We start from the raw sequence: 21,525 nt of genomic DNA on the forward strand, positions 1-21,525 counted from the left end.
CCAAAGTTAATGTCAATCTATCCGATAGATGAGATATTTTTTACGATGGACCAAAGTGGTGGACCAACCGACCAACTATGAACAGAATAATGAGTGCCCGGGGCATGGATGTGTGTGGGAGTATGTGTGCTCAGGATGCTACTGCTTGACCTCAAGGTGTGATGCCAAGGGAGTGGAGCCACATGACGGAGCAGCTGATGCCTCCATGTCACTGTGTGTGTTTGTTTGAGTCAGTCGGGGTGGGGGCTTTGATTCTGACCCCTTCGGCTATTTATAGCTTCTGTTGTGTTCTCATTATCTCCCTCCTCTTTCATGCTCTCGCTCATACCCATTACCACCCATCACATTTTTGTCCCCTCTTTCTTCTTCACTCTTTACTTTTACGCTCCCGTAAACACACACATATACACACACACACACACACACACACACACAGGACCCTGTGTGATCGGGTCTTCATCGCTATGCTGTATATCCAGACACTCACTTTGTGGTCTTTGTCGACAGTGCTCTTAGACACACACATATACACACACACACACACACACACACACACACACACACACACACACACACACACACACACACTGTGCGCTGTGTAAGTAACTGTCCGGCAGTGTTGACAGGAGTGTGCACTTTGTCATGACTAAGAGCACTGTCGACAAAGACCACAAAGTGAGTGTCTGGATATACAGCATAGCGATGAAGACCCGATCACACAGGGTCCTGTGTGTGTGTGTGTGTGTGTGTGTGTGTGTGTGTGTGTGTGTGTCAGGACAAACAGCCTTCGTTAGCAACAATGCAGAACAGAAATAGACACCTAATTGCGCTGTGTGGTTTGTGTGTTCACATGAGTAGGTGTGAGGATAAAAATATAAGAGTGGGGGATAATGGATGCCAGAGAGGGGAGAGACAGGCATGTTGTGTTCGACACAATGATGTGAGTGTGTGTCGTGTTTGCATCCGATGCACAATATTGTTTACAAAGTATATATAAATCTTAATTATAAATGCAATTTAGTTTTAGAAACGGGAGGTTTTGCAGCTCTTTCTGATTCACACCAGGTGCCACAAGGTGATGGTGCTGAAGACTAGTTGGCCAGTTGCCGTGGCTGCTTCAGCTCTCAGGCTGATGCTAATCAGCTGAGATGCACATAATTTCCCCCCCACAGTGCAAACATTCCTGACTTTCTTAGCCTTATGTTTATATATATATATAAAAAAAACACACATTCATATTCTTATTTTGCTTAATGTCCAAGGATGTGAAGTATATTCTCAAAATATATTTCAGTGTGGTTGTGGTTAGCGCGATAATGGGACGGGCATGACTGAATGAAGTCAGGTGATTGTAAGAGTAGCTGTCCTCCCTTTACCTTCCCATCCGAGGAACAAACTATATCTTCGACCAATACAGTGATAAATACCGCCTCTCCATGTGTGATAGGTGCTTCACCAACCATCATCAGGAAATCCACAGCACAGGTGTGTCCCGAATCCATTCTAATTCAAAGCACATTTTGAGCATGTTTACACTGGGAAAGTGATGCATACTCAAACCCGACAATATGAATACTTCAGACCAACAGAAATGGAAGAGCTTCTATAGCTTGATAACATGTAATAGATTGCATGAAAGATCTTAGCAAAACTAAAATTGAGGTTGTCTGTTTTGTGGAGTTCAATTGGAAGAGACATTCACAGTTTAATTGACATACAACATCAAACACGTTGTAGCCTTTCCTGTTAGTAGAAAATGCCTCGCCTCAATTAGACAGTTTCACACACACTTTTATGTCAACGTAATTATTGCTTATTGCCATTGCAACACTTGCTATATGTCCACAATGGCAGCCATATCATGGAATGATATCGTGGCTAAATTGCCCATATGTCTGTCCTACAGTCCATCTGTCTGTCCCGGCGTGAAACTAAACTGCGTTTCAGGTCAGCGTGCAGATTGTGCCAAAGCTGCGGCAAATGACACACATACACACCGACACCCACAGGGCTCTCTATTTGCTAACAGAAGGGCTTGGAGAGTGGGTAATGAGAAAAGGTCCTCATGCATGAAAGCTCACGTCAGCAGGCCAGCCAATCCAACACATGCGCACACATACTTGACACTTGCTGCAACACTTTTTTCACCTCAGTTCTCTCTTTATTTGTGATTGTCCCATCTTTTCTTTCTGTAACTCAATCTTTCTCTCTCTTCCCGGGGCCAATACGATTATAATGTTTCACTTTCTAGGAAGACTGTACCAATTCTGCCGTGTTCCTCCATCAACCCTCGCCCGCACTGTCATCTTTTGGAACTGGTTACAGATTGTATGGGAGGGTTCAATTAAATTCCAGGTTGAGAAACACAATTCACAAATTCATATTGGTTATCATTTCGGTACAATACCTTTTATTCTAAATTGATGCCAGCGATAGATGAGATTGAGATTGAGGTTGATGTATCGTATGTCTCATGTTAGAAGGTTAGAGTACATCAGAAATCAGTTTCCAGAAATTTGATGTAACTGTTAAACACACATCACCCTTCCTCTTGGCATATGCAACGCGCGGTTTCAGCAGACACTGCAGCATTCAATTAGGAGTTTGTCCTCGTTTCACCTCTGGTGCAAGGAAAGATGAAGGGAAGAATTTCTGAAAAATGTCTGCTTGGCAAGATTAAAAGGCCAGGCTAGAAAAGGACTAAACAATAGATTCAGGGATACTGTGTGTATTCATCCATATACTGTACATAGACATTACCCGATGTGCACATTGTACAGGTAAAAATTAGGGATGCAGCAGTTCATCGGCCGAACACCGGCATCATTTGGTGATGGCAGTGGACCAAGTCTCGTCTATCTGTTTTGTCGCATTAATTTTGCACCTGCTAAATATTGTGTTGGCCATTTGTGGTTGGACTTGGACAACAGTAATCAGCTGCTGATTCGGATAAGACGCCACTGGTACAACGAGGGGTGCCGAGCGCCCGTGTGGTTTGTAAAAGTGTAGTACGCAACCTAATTTATGTTTCACAAACAAATATATGTTAGTTGGGCTATGCAAGTAGGCTTCTAAAACGTTCTGCTAGTGAAGTACTTCAGTAGTTGTATAATTTTAATTTGGACTCATTCAAAGACAATGACATTAAATGCTGAATGACTTTAAAAAAGGTAATTTCATTTTTCACAATAAGAATATATCAGTTTCCTTTGCGCATGAAATGGAAGTAAATAACAAAGATATCAAAATAAATAAACAAAAACATCGGCATTTATTTTTAAACATCGGTATCAGTCCAGATTTCCTGACTCGGTACATCCCCAATAAGAATCATTCGTAGTCCCAGTGTATGATCCGTACTCGGGCCCTCTATGTGAAAGTCACAGATGTGAACAGAAGCCTGCTGTATTTATATAGGACCGACAGCCTGATTGATATGAAACAATACACTGCCCAGAACTGTGCTGTCCTCCAGACCACAAACACACCGATTCACACAACATAAACACATAAACACGCACACGCACACACACACACATACACACACACACACACACACACACACACACACACACACACTCTCTCTCTCTTTCTCTCTCTTATTCTTTTAATATATCTATTAATAACTCCTTTAAACGGATAGTTTGGGTTGTTTTAGGTACTTTTCCATAGTCCGTTTGGAGAAACCCACAGGAGTACCGGCATAGAGGCAAAGCAATGTACTGCTGTGGATGGGGGCAGCAGCAACATGTACTTTAGCCACTTAAAAAAAATATATAACTATCTATCAGTTAGAGTGTATGCTATATTCACAATTTTAGCTTTCTGTCGTTATCCTTTGTCTAAACATTGTACATTTTTAAATGAAATGAGACTTTGAGAGCAAAATTGAAAGGCTGGATCGATAAACAGTACTGTAAACGATCTCCGAAAGCGTGCTTGACGTGCTTGTGTAGCATGAGGGCAGATCCTCAATAGGACGAGACAAATGCACTGAGAGTTCATAGATATGTTTGAAGATGTGTTTCAAGAAAGTGCCAGTTTCAACCCTCAGTCCTTTCTGGGCAGAGATCATTTATGTGTGGGGATGTTGTCAGTCTGTATTGCCTAAAAAATGTGGCCACAACCTGTATCTGTCTGTCTGCATCAGTCAATTGTTGTCTGGTGTCCTGTCTGTTGTTCTGGCTGCCCATCACTCTCTCAACTCCCTTGTTTGACTTTGTGTGATTTGTCCATCTGTACTTTCCCCCTGCCAGTCTGTCTGCCCGGGTAACTGTCTATCTGCCTGTCGGTGTGTCCTTGTGTGCATGACATTTAAAACAGCAGGATGGGCTGCTGCTTGCACTGTGTGCCTAAATGTCAGCTTCGCCTACTGGTTATGCACCCCCCCCCCCTCTCTCTGTCTTTTTTGTTTTTGTGGTGACCCTCCTTCAACCTGTTTCTCTCTAACCCCTCGCCCCATTCTTCTGAAACTTTCTCCCTCTTTTATTTACCTGACCGCATTATCCCAAGAACACTTTCGATGTCAAACCGTGACTTCTGTGTAGCGCTCCATCCCTAATGTATGAATCTGTTGATTTATGTTGATTACAGGAATGAAAGAAAGGATCAGCATACTAAAACACCTGGCTATACATACACACACACTTATAATTGACTCTATGCCTGTGTTTTCTTGTTTCCTGTCTGTCTATAAGAAGTATGAAAGGGGGCTGTTGGTCCTATCTCTGCTTACAACAGCAATGGCAGCCCGAACTGACCCACTGACTGATGCGTATGTATTTGTGTGCGTTTAGGATCATCCACGAGGACGGTTTCTCTGGCGACGACGTGAAGCAGTACAAACCTGTCGTTTACAGCAACACCATCCAATCTCTGGCTGCCATCGTCCGTGCCATGGATACACTGGGCCTGGAATACGGAGACAAAGAACGGAAGGTCAGCGCTTGTCCCCCCGGTCACACACACACACACACACACACACCCACACACAAACACACTTTTTTTCACATACAATTGAATCTCTCGTGCACACACAGAGCGACATTTACACTTTAAATTACTTTTGCCAAATTTGTGTGTATTATGTGTATTATGGCATGCAGTCACACTGAAATGTAGCACATAAACCAGACCGTCACAGATGGAAATGTCACAACAGTGTTTATATTCTCAAGTCCAAAACAGTGAACTGAACTAAATCAAGATTTCAACCAACATAAGCCACTGTGCTAATTCTCCAAATGCCGAGCTCCCTGTCCTGAATGCAGCAAGTAGCCACTGGAAGAATGCCATAAGAACTGATGTAGTTCAGGGAGAGGGCACCGTGTGCCTTACATCTGGCGACTGTCTTTCAACCAAAGCACCAGGAGTACAGCTCTTGTATCAGACCTGATACAGTACCTCAGAGCAAGACACCAATCTCTGCCAGCTCCAGGTCCTTGCCACGACCTATCCGAAAAGAAATACACCTCTGTATGGGAATAAACATATCTCACAGTGTTTGTATTGGCTCTATATGATAGTGAATCTGTCACGGACACTACTGTTGCTACTGTGCACGTCGGTGAGAACCTGTGCGCAGTGACTTTGTGCATGGTAAACGTGCACATAACCATAGTAGAATGTGTTGGTACTGTCACAGCTTCATGAAGCTGGTGTTGCAACATGTTGTTTTGGAGAGCTGAAGAAAGGTGAGAAATCCTCACAACATTAGCATTTTCTACCCACACTGATGAAGCAATCTAAGGACTGTTTTTTGTGCATCAGAAGTTACAGAGACACACGGAGGAGTAACTTTTGTGTGAGTTATTTCAGTGACTTGATAGATAATGAACCAAATCCGGTGCTGCAGTAGAGAGATGCACATGACACACTCTCCCAGTGACTTTGGCAAAGGCTCGCAAGCAGCACATGATCCAAGGACTGTGGCAGATTTGTGTTAATGCCTAATCCACACCCTTCCTGTGCAGATGCAATGTATACCATTTGGTCTGGTTGAACATGTCTATTCAGCGGTGCGGTGTGCAGAGCGCCGGTCTCAGCAGCAGAGCGCATATTTGGCACTCAGCTGGAGGTGGATGAGCAGAGGTGAAACCTCACCCGTGTGTTTTTGTTTGGGTATCATCCTCCATCATTTTTCAGACAGAAACTACAATCCACAGCAGTAACAGCAACATATTGATCGCTTGCACATGCTTTATCGAGCAGAAGAAATGCAATTATGACAACAATTTATTTTTAGTTCTGAAGGTGAAACAGAATCGGACAAAAAGATTTTTTTCTTTCTGTCCGATTCTGTTTCACCTTCAGAACTAAAAATAAATTGTTGTCATATTAAAGTTAGATTTATAAGCTCCTTATGATGTTGAAAATCGTTTCTTTCTCCTTGACTTTGACGACCAACTTTGACTATTGATTTTATTGAGTGTCAGCTTGTCGTCACTCTATTTTTTTTATATATATTAAACTGTCTACACCAGCACTGATTTGGGGCCTAATGGGAAAAGCTTCCATCCAACGCAGTCATGCTCGTACCATGAAGAATCATGCCAATCTAAGTTAGTCCTGCTTCTAAATGCCCTAAATCCTACAGCCTACAAGTGGACTGGATCCTCAACATGATATTAATTGAGGATTAAGAGTCTAATCCACAGAAGAGTGTCAGTGTTCTCCCAATACAGTGCAATGGAAGGTTAATTAGAGATATAAGGATCTTGAAGACGCTGGGCCTTATTATACCAACATCTCTCTTGGCCCGTGTCCCGGTTTCAGGTTCAAAACTTCATGATTCAAGCCATTAGAGATTTGATTTAGCTGCACCATTTGTACTCTGTTTTCAATGTCGAGTATGGAGGGAGCTCCAAATGGATAGCAGTGCAAATAGACTTTGCGCTCCCTTACTTACAGTCTGCTGTATGCTGTCCAGTGTTAGTAGTGACGCTGTTGACAATGATGTGTTGTTGTAGATGATATGGAGGCTTAATGGCGTAACGATGGTGATGATCATAATATCAATACAGTATTGACTTAATTAGATGACTCCATTTGGTCCAAACTGGCCTCTATCTCTTCCTGTCTGTTTTGTAGCAAGTTGTCTTAGTAAAAGATCCTTCAAATTTGGCCTTGACCTTATCCAAAGGAACAGTGTATTTGTAATCACAATAAAGCTATTGATACTCAATATACAGGACCGAAATGACTGAAATACACCTATTGATTTAGGATATTGTGTGTGTGTGTTGTATCTTGGTATTGCATTTCTAGTCACAGGTGAAGGGAAGGTCTTATTGCTGCAGGGATTATGGCCAGAGATTCATTAAGGGCAAAAGGGCACTGTGTATGCGTGCAAAGAAAACTTCCTTGCATGAAGTACAATTCAAATGAATGAGAAATACATTAGTGTGTACTTGCTTTGATTAAAGAAATCTTGTCATTAGTAGTTCTAATAATGTATTGCCTTTTTATTAATTATGGTGCACCATAATACAAGCCAGTGCTGTTAACGTTAGCTGTCAGCAGACAAACCGGTTATTTCTCTGAGCAGCATGCATGGGAATTAATAAAATGTAAGGCTGAACCTTCTCTGCTTATCTTGGAGAAAAACTGTGAACTTTGTCTTCTTCACACAGCGACGACATGTGTGTGTGTGTGTGTGTGTGAAGTTACTGTCTGTAGTCTGTGTATTGACATGAAACCTACAAATGGGTTACTATTAACTCCAGAATGGTATCAAAATATGTTTCAAGACCAAGTGTAAAGGTGAAGGATGAAAGAAAGATGGTTGGAGGAAAAAACGAGAGTGTTGAAGAGAGACGTATTGTAGTTTATATGAAAGTTATAATGCATGGAAGGGAAAGAGGAAGGAAAGGAGATTATTCAAGAGAGAATGGGGGGAATGTGACAGTGGACGAGAACCAGATTGAGAGACCAGACTGCGCTGTGTATAAACTACACTCTAAATCTGACTTCCCCTCAAAGTAACCGGAGGACTTTGAGATGTTCTTCTCACATCTATAAAGAACGAGGAGTAGAGCTCCAAAATGGGACAAGAATTCATTCTTCTCAAAATATATATGTATATATAGAACCGTTGCAATCAGCTGTGGATGATGCCTGATGTCAAATGTAAAATAGGTTCATATTTTTCCACCCCCCGCTCTTTTTACACCATCATGACATTTTGACTTTCTTTGACCTCACACTTTATCTCCTTCACAAAAATTACCCTGCTCTATTTTTATATATATTTTTTCACCCAATCTTCTTGTTTCAAACAGCCTTGGCGAGTTGCTGTGGCAACCCAGTGTTTTGCCTGGCTCTCAACACATTCCGCAAGCGCATGTCCAAGGGCACTGTGACACACACACACACACACACACACACGTACTCACACAATGATAGCAGAGCAGTTTGAAGAGCGGACTTGAAATGGACGCGTTGTCACTGCTGTGTGAATCTTCAAGTAGTTTTCACTCAGGTCCAAAGAAGAAGAAGCTGCTGCCACTCATTTCGTGAATAGCTGTTGAACTTCCAGGATTCTAATAAAAAATAAATGCAATATTCTTTTCTTTATTTTATTTTTTCTGACCACACCTATTCTCGAACTCAGCTTTCATTTTGATCTCCACTACACAACTGTCACGTTTTTGTTCCAGCATCAACCCGAACACAGGACCATATTTTGCCATAAGACGTATTCACTCGTCACACTAATGCCCATAACAGGTTAAATCCTTACGATAAGTATGAACACTACTGTGAGCCACTTAGTTGAGTTGCCTCTTAGCGAAATGCTCTGACTAATTTTAAGGGCCCTCTCATGAGTAGAGATCCATGCAGTGTATATGTCTAGGCCTTTTATTGTGAAAGGGAAGAACGGAAATAAGTGCAGCTTTAATGTGCCGCCGTTGACAATGTGGGAGCACAATTTTCTTTCACCTCGACTGTACTGGTTGTACAGAACTGCAATCTAATCTGAAGTACTGACTGCATAGCTTCAGCGGATCTTTTTTAAAAACGAGCCAACAGCAATAGCACAGATTTATTTCTTAGTTCTTTTCCTTTTGAGCGTGTGCCAGTGTGCAGGTTACTGATGCTTAGGCCTTAGGATCCATTTTCTAGACACTAATTCTGTATGTGAAAATGTAGAATAAAATAAAGTCAGAGGCTGATGGTGCCAGACACACACACACACACACACACACACACACACACACACACACACACACACACACACAGACCATAAGTGATATGTTTTTTCCTATAAGGGCAGCCATGAGCCGCTCTATTCATTTTCTGATTGGCTTATCCTCATATTCTACACCAATCTCATTGCTCGTGCCTAAACCTGACCAACCCAACCAACGAGCGCAACGAGTAATCGACAATTAGAGGTGGAGTGGGGCGAGTCATGACTGCCATTCTAGGAAAGGAAAAATGTGACGTACTCTACTAATAGCATAAACCTTAGATAGAGATTAACTCCAGTTAAAAAGATTAATTTACATTTCCAAGTCCATCATTTTGTCATGTCCCATTTCTTTTCATGCAGACAAAAAAGATGTGAAACCAAGCTTTTTTAGCATACATACCAACCTTATTGGTCTGATCATGTCATTATTACAGTTGTTTTTGTGGCATCTAAATAGAAGCACTGATGAAGAGAAGGGAATTGAGGACGCAGCTGCTGTTCGACTGCAGCAGGCACGTACACAACTGACATCAGAAAAACACTTTGTGTCTCGATGGACTCTTGAAGACGACGAGAGGGAGATAGAATGAACAGTGGGGTTGAGATGAAGGGATAGATGGAGCGAGAGAGAGAAAATGGGGAAGAGAGAGAGGAAACTGGCAGACAGGTTGCTGCCTGTTGTTGTGGCAACCAGCTAGTTATCCTCATGGGTTAGTCAGAGAGTGTGTGTTAGTTTTAATATGTGGGTATGTGAACAACGCCCCTCTGATGATAATGTTCCCTCTGCTCATTAAAGAATACAAGAACCTGCACATGGGCACACTTAAGTGTCGTTTAAAGTAGAGGTGAGTATGACATGTCTCCTGTATAGTTTCCTTCACTTTAACATATGCACTATTTAACCCTTCGATAACCACTTTCTTTTGTTTAAAATGTTACAGCAGTACTTTGAGGCAATGCACGGACTATATAAAACATCTAGCAACTGTATTTAAACCCAACAAATACTGCTGGAGATAGTCAATATATCTTTCTTATTGGCAACAAATCCCATGAAAAGATATATTTTTTCTCTGTCCCATAAAGCTCCAATGCACTAACAATGAACTGTAGTTCACTACCCTGCTCCCATAGATACCAAATGTGTATTTAGATGCAACTTAAAATAGTCCCTTACAAATGCATTATATTCTACTATTTGATGAACGGTTATTACATCAAGTAGCTTGTATTTGCAGATAAGATTAATTGATATTTTTTTCTATTCAACCTATCAAAGTTATGAAAAAATATCATTTTCAGCAGCAAACTTAATATAGTTTTTATTGAATTACCTAAAAGGCAAGTGTGGCTAGTGATGTTGTAAAAAAAAAAAAAAAATAAAAGTTGATATTAGCACACACACGCACACACACACACAAGTTTATTGATCAGCATATGCTTTGAATCAGCTTGTGTGTGAGTGCCGTTATGGATTCCTTCCAACCAGGTTAGGAAGGTCATTGTATGGACAAAGCCTCCACGACACACACATACTCACGTGTTTGAAGTTTTTGTGTTTCTGTGTGTTGTTAAGAAGAGAGTGTGTGTGTGTGTTTGAAGTGTGTGTCAGTCTGCCACCTTCCTGCAGTGCTGAGCTGCCTTTGATTTGTGTTGCCTCCCTCTCTCCTCCCTCCCTTCCTTCTCTTTTGTTATTTTCAGGATCCTCCCTTTGTCTCTCCCCTACTCGCATCCTCCCTCCAGTCCTTTCCTTTTTTTGGTCTCTCCTCATCACTTCGCTCCTCATATCATCGTTTCACCCTTTCCCCCCCCCCTCTTTCTCCCTTCGTCAACTAAATCACCCCCCTCTCTTTTTTTCTTCCTCACCTCTCCCTCTTGTTTCATCCGGTGACAGCAGCTTTCTCTCTGTAGTCTCACCACCGCGCCTCCATTCTGTTCATCCAGTCAGGCACCTGATTGGCCGCTTCGATCAATTCATCAAGACGTTCAAACTTTAATCCCACCAAGTAGTGTGAGGTCATTAGTCTGTGGGTTACTGCAGCTGGCTAATTAACACACAAACGAGCACACTGTGTGGACTGTAGGTCAGTTGTATGTGGATGTGTTTGCAGAGAGAGAGAGTAAACCAGAGAGAGGAAGAACAGCGAGAAAGACTGCATGAAAATGAGATTGTCACACCAGAGAAATTATCTGTATCTTAGCAACAGAAAGGACTATGATCCTACACCTGCTATTTCGGGAGTGTGTGTTTTCTTTCTTTATATTTGTTTCCATGTGTGTTACAGGTTCATTTTTTCATATTTTTTATATTGCGTTCCATCGTCTTTTATTTATACTGCAGATGTACAGTTGACACACAGTCTTTCAGTATTCATAGAAGAAGAGATCTCCCACAAATACTCTGTTGCTCTAGGATACTGGAAGCTGCCCAGTCCAGTGACAGTATTCCACTGTTGGCTGCACTGAAGCGTCATGGCTTGGTTCAGTAGCTTGTTTCACTGTCGGCTGGGACCTTCCTCTGTACAGTTGGCCCGCGCTCCTTGCTCTCCAACAGTCCAGAGAAGCAAGCGTAGGTTTGGTGGCCACTCTAAATTGCCTGTAGGTGTGTCTGTGTGTGTTTGTGTGTGTGCCAGACCCCGTGATAGACTGGCAACCAATGCCGACTGGGATGGGCTCCAGCTCCCTGCGACGTTGAACAGGCTAAGCGGTTTAGAAAATGGATGAATGCCTGACTCAGTAACATCACGGTGATACTTAGTGAGGAGGAAACAAGTAGTTTACATTTCCCCAAGTGTGTGTGTGTCCTCAAAATGTTTGGTTGGGTGACCTGTGGATCACTTTATTTTGACACACTATTTCTTTTCATTTATCAATTAATTAATATTTTGAATTATCTTAAATTGGAAAAAAATAGAAAACGTATTAATGATGATTTATGATTTATTTATTATTATTCAAATTTGCTATAAAAAAACACGTTTTTGTCATGCTAGCTGCTTGGCCCGAAGGCTGATGGTGTTGTTCAACTTATGGCTTTGATCCAGACTCAAATATCTCAACAATGGATAGATTTCCATGAAATGCTGCATATATTTATGGTTGAATGAACACTTTTGTGATCACCAACTTCTCCTCTAGCTCCACAATGAGGTTGACATTTTATTTATGTTTTGGTGAAATGTCTTGACAACAATTGGGCTGCCAATAAATTTGGCAATTCGCAAATGTTAGCATGCGCACTAAATTAAGCTGGTGAACATGTTAAACACAATTATATCATCTTATCATCAGCATGTTAAGCGTTGTCACTTTGAGCATGTAAACATGTTGGTGTTAGCATTTAGCTCATAGCCCCACCATGCTGAGGTACAGCCTCACAGTGCTGCTAGTGTAGCTGATTGATACTCAAAGACGTTCAGTTTAATGTCATATTTGAACAAAAACGGAGTGGTGAATAAAGGAAATTGGAGAATGTTGTGATAAAGACAGAATTGCTGCTATTTTCAGCCATGAAGGCAATATGTGTTATTTGAGTGGTTGTGTACTATAACTACAACCCACTCAGTGTGTTTTGACTCCACTTAGCGACATTATTCCATTGCCCTCTTGTCTTCTCTGTCTGTGAACCAACAGGGCTTTTTACAGTAAAGCCAGCAAAACATGTCACAGTGCATAACATCAGAAAGGCTCATTGTACGCCTTTAGGGGAGGCAACACAGACACACTCTCCACCAGAGTTCCACGAATAACCCCGTAGCTCTAAAAAAAAAAAGCTACACACACACTCACACACTAACACTTACCTCACAGCCTCTCTCTCTCTTACCTTATCACTGTGTTTGCCAGACCGGTGCTGCCAGCATCTGTTTGACAGGCACATAGACCTGTCTCGCCACGCCACAACACCACAGCGCTACAAACAGGACCATGATGCTTTGCCCATGTCGCCCCCGGTTACCATGGCCACCAATCATCTGTGCTGGATTGCTTAACATGGCCTTCAGACAAAAAACCCTGCACTACCACCAATCTAATACACGGACAGGCACAGATACAGTCGCTTTACTGAAACCTGAAATATGTTCTTCTTTAGGGAAAATTAAGACGGCATGAACGGCTGGGAATATAATATGACTTGTTTCTACAAAAAGGTATCAGGTGTCGTGTGATTAACCTTCCAACCCACACTTTGGAAGAGAGAAAATGGGAGTGTTAGAAAAACAAGTGTAGAACTGTATCTCTTTGTGCGTGAGGCTGCTGTTTCTCTCTCAGATCCCTGTAATAGAACAGAGTGGAATAGTTCAAAATAAAAGGTTTTGTGTCAGTGTGACACTTAGATGGACTTGTGATCGGACAATCAGGCATTGATGTGTATGTGCCCAGTAGTCCAGTTCTCTCAAGGGCTGTGTATAAGTTACCTTAGGGACTTGGATCTCAGGTGCTGAGAGGCAGAACATGGACCGCACTCCCCCAAGAGTTGGGGGAGATGAAATATTCTCGTGAAACATGATGAATAGAGAGACTGCAGAGAGAAAAGCAGCACAAAAAGAGGAAGAGAGCACTGCAGATGGTCCTCAGGGGTTTAGCACATATGCACACCACTATGCCATATGTGTGCATGCGTGGGTGCGTGTGCGTGGAGAATGGCTGCGATAATGTCATCACATTCCCATGCCGCTATTTGTAATACCTGGATATGTCGGATATTCATTTGCTGGGTTATACGACAACAGACGATCCCATGTGGTGATGTTTTGGTGTAATTTTTCTTTTCTTCTTAATTGTTTATATAAATCCTACTTCTAATTTTGTTATGTGTTGCCCTACATAACATAACTTTGGAAGGAGCCTATTAAGCCCTTCTCCCACAGGAGAGCCCCCCCCCCCCCCCCTAATAACAAAATAATTAATTAATGTACAAAACATCCAATTAATATGCTCTCCTCAAAGCCGCCAGATTCCAGTCAGCCAACAGTCATTTTATACCTTGCTGATTGTCGTAACACACACTTTCAATACAGCAGTAGATGACATAGACGTGTTGGTACGTCACACAGTTTAGACTTTTGTACTGCATACTGACATTCTTTGACATTGTTGTGCTTGGATTCTTCTCTATTCTGTGTTCAATCTGGCAGCCAACTGTGCAGCTAATTAGGCCATGCTAAAAATAGACACCTGCCTATAAGATTCATATATCATCTCTGTCATACAAAACCTCAGAAGTGTAAATCTCCCGCTTCCTGTCATTAACTGGTTGAATTTTCCACAGTATGGTTTTCAGAGCTTGTGAGAATAAGGTTCAGTGAGAGTGGCCCAAATATGTGTTACCGATGAGAAGCAATATTGTTTAAAACAGTGTTTTCTTAAACAATGTAAAATGGTATAATGGGTTAGAAGTGATACACCTACTGATAAGCCATGATGTAACCAATATAATATGAGAGAGAAAAAAACTGGTATTTTTAAAATTAATTGTAACATGGATGTAGGTTTTGACATGGTGGTAAGCCTACCAAGTCAAAGGTGTCCTGCCATTGTGACTTTACCATGTACGGAGCGTTTCCTACCAGTATCGCTTTAACAGCATTGTACCGTTGAAAACGTATCTAGCCTATTAATTATAACGTTCTTAAAATAGGCACTCATGTAATTTAACTATGGCACCACTGCTTTGAGCTACGGTAGAAAAGTACAGTATGAACCATGTATTGAACGAGGTCGGGGGAAGCCTCAGTCTGCTCGGCTCGGTAATTAAGCCTGGCTAAAAATAGACACCAGCATATATATATATGATTATATTCACATTCATTTGTTATGAAGCCTGGTTAAAGAAGTAAGTAGCAACACATCACACACAAATAGCCAGAATGAGTGTTGTCAGGGCCATAATCAGTGGAAGGAACTTCAAAAGTACAAAACTGTCTCTCTTATAGACGCATCATGCAAAGAAATGTTGAACAAGATACAAGTCTGCTGACTTGCAAGCAGCTCCGTGTCATAAGACCATGCTTTGAGCTACATGCTAACATCAGGATGCTAACAGGCTCACAATGCAGATCATATTTACCAAGTCCCCATCTTAGTTTAGCCTTGTTAGCATGCTTACATTTGCATGAAATCCGTTGTGTCTGCTTCCCTTTTCTCTCTTTCTCTGTGCTGTGGAGGTGCTCGACTTGACTGCTATGGTTATCAGCCAACCCGTCATGGTGATGTGTTGCTGAATCATCTGCAACTATTAAGACAGACAGTTATCGCTCCCACCAAGGATTAGCCCCGTTGTCCACAACAAGAGCAAAACAGAGTCGTGCCAGGCAGAGTAAATGTGGCCAATGCCTCCCCCTGTGCTTTACGACCACTGTCTGGGAAGCTGAAGCAGGACTTTTGATCTTGCCGTGTTTCCTGTAAGATCAAGAGATTGAGATGTCTCAAAGATGTTTTATGATACTACTTTAGTAGACTTGAAGAACAGATATTACTGGGATTGTTACAGAAAATTGCGGATGAAGCTCTAATACCAAGGAATTCACATTATCGACATTATCTGCAGACTATCTCTGTAACAACTTGGCCTCAACACAGATGGTTCAGCCACTTTCAGGAGTACTACGTTTCCACCAAAGCTTGTCCTGCTTGTTGACATACACATTCCCCTCTACACGCATGCGTTACAGTGCATACCTAAAGCAAGCGTAATGAAAGCACGTGTGTGTTTGTGTCTGAGAGCCAACTGTGCCTTGTAGGTGTAAATTATGAAGGACATTTTAATCTATATTTGATGACTGCTTCTTATTTAGAAACCAGCCATGGCTGCAGCAGCTGTGTGTGTTCCTGTGTGCTACTTTCTGTGTATATGAGTGTATGCATGTGTCTGTTTATAAGGATTGAAGGGGTAAAAGGTTGCTGCTATTGAATTCCTCACCCATTTTTTGTGTGACTTTGTGTGTTCATTTTTTTCGAAAGATAGATTTGATTTTGTAGCGAGTAAAGAAGGTTTCAGGGGAAATGTATCGGAGTTTCTTTGAAAAATGTAGTGAAGTTAAAGTGAAAGTCAACAGAAATATAAATTGTAAAGTAAAGTACAGATATCCCCAAAAAACTACTTAAGTGCAGTAACAATGTATTTCTACTTTGTTACTATACACCACTGATTCTATATATCTTTTTTTCCTGCTCTCTTCCTCATCCCTCTCTGATGGGTCGATGGTTCAGCCCGTATTGGTAGCACATGTGCATGCACATGTGCATGCACATGTGCATGCGTGTGTAGGGTCAGGGAGCATACTGTGGGAGTGCTTGGTGCTGTTTCTCTGACCAGGTAGTGAAACTCTGACTCAGTGGTTTTCCATCAAGGCACTGTCTACCCTGATCAATTAGTGCACACACACACACACACACACACACACACACACACACACACACACACACACACACACACACACACACACACACACACACACACACACACACGCTCACACACACACAGCAGTCAGATATGGCACAGTTCACATATGTACACAAGGACAGGCACATATCCCTTTACGACATGCAATGTTGATGTATTGCTACAGGCTTATACATCCTGCTGACCACATTCACACACATAAACACGCAGCACAGTCAGCATGCTGTTCATTTTTTTGTCAAAGGACACCGATTTTTTCTCTCGCAGTAAAATCCATACAGATGGAAAGACAAAAGCAGTCTGGGGAAGATGGAGGAAGGCTTGGATAGAAAGAAAAACAAGTTGAGAAAAGAAAGAACTGAACGCAAACTGATAAAAAAAAGAATAAATAGCAGCCATAGCCATTCCTCCAAGCGGTGGGGAGGACAAGGCAAGGGTGCAAGTTTTTTTCTCATTTCTGCCACTTTGGATTTAATCCAATAAACAAACTATCACAACGCACACTGACCTGCAGCTCTTCTTTTCTGTTCTCTGGACAATTTTTTATGAATCAAAAGGCACAACTTCATATTCTGGCCATTAAAGCGGGCACAAATGTGATATTTCTGCACAATATGAACCAAGGGTCTAAAAACAGACCCAGAAGTTCCCTCTAGGTTAGCTTTGTACATGATAGTCTTCAATCACTAAACATGCTGTCAGTTAAAGATAAAGTAAAGATCCCCATGCTTTAACATCCAATGATCAGTTGAGTCAAAGGCAGCACAAATGTCAGAGAGAGCTAAAACAGATCATGTTCTAGGAATTGCAGTAAGAAGATCAATCGGGGAGAGCAGTCTTGGTGCAGTGCTGTTCCATGAAGCCTGACTGAAATTGCTCAGAAAGCAGATTTGAAAGCAATTGTTCAGCAACATTTCCCCACCGTCCTTGGAAAGAAAAGGCAGTTTGTTGATGTAATTGATTCAGGAAGCTCGGGTCAGGCCAAGCATTGGGAAATGGATGAACAGTAGACTGGCACAGTGTTGTTTTGTAGACACAATCAACAACCTGCACAGTGTTGTGACACAAACGGATGCTAAAAGCCCTGCACTTTATATAAACCTGTTGTGTGACTTCAATCTCAGTTTAGATGTGAAGGGAAAAGTCAACACCTCTCTGACACAGAGGAAACAACATGGGGTGCTTTTGTTGTCTTTCCTGCCGGTTAAAGCCGCTGGCACTGTGATCGTGGTGCAAGATTGATGCAGATGTGGCGACTTGTATTCTGGCTAAAGCTGCAGCAGTATTAGGTCATTGATCAGTGTTTCACCATTAGTGTCCATGAACATCTTATCCCTACGAAATGACTTGTGATGTTAATTTTGTACCTGTGCATGTGAGCGTGTGCGTCCTTTGGATGTGGGTGTTTGTGGGTGTTTGCACACCACTCTGGCATTTAGAGGCTAATCAATGCCCTGCTGACTGCTGCTGCTAATTGAAGGTTAGCAGATACCATCAGCATGAGTCTCTCTCTTTCTCTCTCTCTCTCTCTTTGCCCTTCTCTCTTCCTGTCTTTGGTCAATAGAGCTGTATTTTTGTCAACCTCAAGAGCGCTCATCCAACGCTCAGCGAACACAGCTCTCACATTCAGACACTCACTGACACACGGCACATCAGCTTTCTTTGCTCAGTGATTATAACACACACACACACACACACACACACACACACACACACACACACACACACACACACAGTCCTTGATTTGTGACATTACACCTCGCAGATGATGCAAATGCAGCGTTGTAGCTTTGCTCTCTGGAAATACGTGAGCATGTCCATCAGTTGAAATTCCCCCTGGGATGTGGTCGACAGCTGCATGATGCACAACATGAAAGTGATGCAACCAAAGGGTTACTTTACTAACAACAGACCTCTCGCACCTCTTCAGTAGCACAGTCTGTATTCATCTTATTTTTTGACTGATAACTATCCAGGAAATGGTTAGAATTAAATACGAAAACTGCACATTTCTATGCATTCATTCCCCTTTGCGTGCATACAACAGTTACTTGAACTGTTATTTAAAGATTTTACATTATTTTTGCAACCTCAGCCTCGGGTTCTTCATAGTTTTTGTAATTGTATTGCTGGAATCAAAACCTCCACTCTTCAACATTGTTTTCATCTGGCAAGATACTGAACAGTTGTTGCAGTTATGTGGAGTCAGCTGGAGTCGGCAATGAGGACAGTGTCATGTCAACCTGACACACTGTGTGTACGTGTGTGCGTGTGTGTGTGTGTGTGCGCACGCACGTGTGTGTGTGCACACTGTAGCTGCTAGAGTAGTGAGCGCTCTAGGTGATTCGTTCTGATGTCTGCTGTTGCCATGGTAACGGGGGCACCTGGGACAGAGGGGAAGAGAAAAGGATGCTGAAGGGAAAATTAAGATGACCACTGTTGAAGTGGAAAAAGAAAAAAAATGACGTAAAGGAGATGAAGGTCAAGGGACAGAGAGATGTCCAAGAACAGACATACATGTTTTGAGAGGAGAGGCAAAAGGAGACTAGCCTTCTGTTTGAGATGGTATACCAAACTATTTCTAAATAAACAAAACAAATACTCTTTGTCTCTCCTCTATTTCCCCATTGTCCCCTCACTCTTTTTCTCCCCCCTCCCTCTAATTCATCTTTCTTCAATTATTAACTTGATAAAACGCTGCATATGCCTGTCCATACATAATTTAACCTTAAATGTGGTGTCCCCTGTGTGTGTGCGTGTAGGTGTGTGTGTGTGTGTGTGGGTGGTTGGGGGGGGGGGGGGGGGGGGGGGGGGTTTACCATTTCCGATTTATGCTCCCACTGTTTTCTCTCAGTATAATAACACACAGGGCTTGTGACACTATGGTGATGAAGGCCTCAATATTATGAACTTGAGGCTGTTGTGGTGTGGGAGAGGAGAGAAAGAAGAGAGAGAGACTGTTTGGTTTGATGTTTTCTTTGTGACTTCACTGCTATAGCGAGTCCTGTATGAGTTCTGTCATGCGTACAGTAATATGCCTCGGCGCAGCCCTCTCGCTCTGTAAGGTTGAGTTGTTCTCTGTCCAAAGCTGCTTCTCTTCACTTTTCTTCAACTCTCTAACAGAGAATGTGGAGGGCAGCTTGAATAGACCAGCGTAATGGGCTGAGTGGAGAGGGAGAGAGAGAGTGTTTGTGTGTTAAGTCAGCCAGCTAGTGCACCAATGCTGCTTTCTAGTCTTGTATCACAGAAAGTTCTGCCCACAGGGTGCTGACACACAAACTGCACAGAGTTATCACAGTAGGATGAGTGTTAGAGCCCGACGAGTGCTAACGTTTTTAGAACTTATGAACTCACATAGGCTGCCACACACACTCAAACGCACGCAATGCGGTCCGCAACCCCCAACCTCACTGGCCACACACGTGCACTTAAGGTTGAGCCAAACACACATGCATTTCTGTAATCATCCACAGTGTTTGTCTCAAATAAGGACGTGTGGATGTTCCTGCTTTTGTACAAGCTGCTACTGAAAAGCTTTCCTGGTTATTACAGAAAATAGATTGTTGAGCTAGCTTCCGCCCTCTTCAGTAACTCCTAACTAAATGAAATGATGTACAATCATGTGAACAGAAAACAGAATACATGGAAGGGTGAAGAGCACAGAACATAGAAAGCTGTTTGGAGAGCTATCGTTACCGACTACTAGAATGTTAGCCGTTAGCACGCCTGCTGCACTAGTACACCAATCTATCCACTGCTAGCAGGCCCCGTGTCACCAAGTTTTTCTTTAGCAGTGCCTGTTCCTCGTGGATCAATTTCACTGTGCCATTGCCTGGCGTGACTTGGCCCGAAAGGACTCAAGCTAATTTTATTTTAAGATCAAAGTCAGTATTCTGTGGACAAGACTGACTTTGTATGGTTTTCACAAAGAAGTGAGTGTCTGTGATATAAATTCAAATTAGTGCCAGAGACTTAAGCCACTGGGAAACGCTTCCTCAGGGTAATTTTGCCCTATTCCCTATGCATCATCACTTCCATGTACTCACTTCTTTTTGATAATTATGTTAATTATACAACTTCACACTTCTGAAATCGTCCAAAGCGAACAATGGCAATGCATGTTCAGCATACAAATTCTCCATGGAGATATTCACAGATTCACAGAAAGCCATTTCTCGAAATGACAGGCTTTAGAGCTTAGGGACTAATATTGAAGCTCTGCTATTGGACAAGACGCACACAAAAAAGCTGTTGTTTGTAGGTTTTCTAAGGCAAAATCGTCACATACCAAATTTAGTTCAACGTGTTCTCAGGTTGAGCTGCCCCCCCCCCCCCCCCCCTTCCTCTAACACACACACACACATATACACAAATCTAGGCTGGGCTCATCTAGCATGCCTGTGTTTGAGTGGCTGTCATTATTTATAGTTCAATGAAGCATCAGGCCTGACTCTAGTAGCACGGTCTTTGCTGTGTGTTGACATGTGTGTGTTTGTAGCTGTGAAAATAAGATAATCTAATTCAACAGCTCTTATCTCTAATGGCCACAGCATCCCAAATGCACACAGACACGCTCGCACGTGCACACACACACACACGCACACACACACACACACACACTGGTACATGTCATATAGAAGTGTGTGTGTGTGCTCGTCTGAATTCTGCAGTGTGGATATCGGATGAGGTTTTTGTCTTTTCCATTGCACTCTCTCTTCTCTGGGTATCTTACCATTCAGTTGTCTATAAGCCCTTTTACCAGTCTCTAGGATACCGACCAGTTACCGTAGCAACCAGACTAACCGGCCACCTCATGGAACACGCAGCCATGTGGTCACCTGACCACCTATCTTTTACGTGATTGGATGCTGTGCTTTGGCCTTGTCTATTCACACGCTATTGGTTGGAATGGGGGCCCCAACAAATT

At 42.3% G+C, this 21,525-nt stretch overlaps 1 protein-coding gene across 3 annotated transcripts in view; it reads left to right on the top strand.

Annotated features, from left to right (window-relative positions):
- The window catches only part of LOC117732641 (guanine nucleotide-binding protein G(o) subunit alpha), a 79,973-nt gene that overhangs the window by 14,407 nt on the left and 44,041 nt on the right, over positions 1 to 21,525 (top strand). For all 3 annotated transcript variants that reach the window (XM_034535704.1, XM_034535706.1, XM_034535703.1), the window contains exon 3: positions 4,797 to 4,938. In XM_034535704.1, the coding sequence (XP_034391595.1) occupies positions 4,797 to 4,938 (142 nt within the window). The remainder of the gene's footprint in view (positions 1 to 4,796; positions 4,939 to 21,525) is intronic.

The sequence above is a fragment of the Cyclopterus lumpus genome, chromosome 6, assembly GCF_009769545.1.
Source record: "Cyclopterus lumpus isolate fCycLum1 chromosome 6, fCycLum1.pri, whole genome shotgun sequence".
Classification (NCBI taxonomy): Eukaryota; Metazoa; Chordata; class Actinopteri; order Perciformes; family Cyclopteridae; genus Cyclopterus; species Cyclopterus lumpus.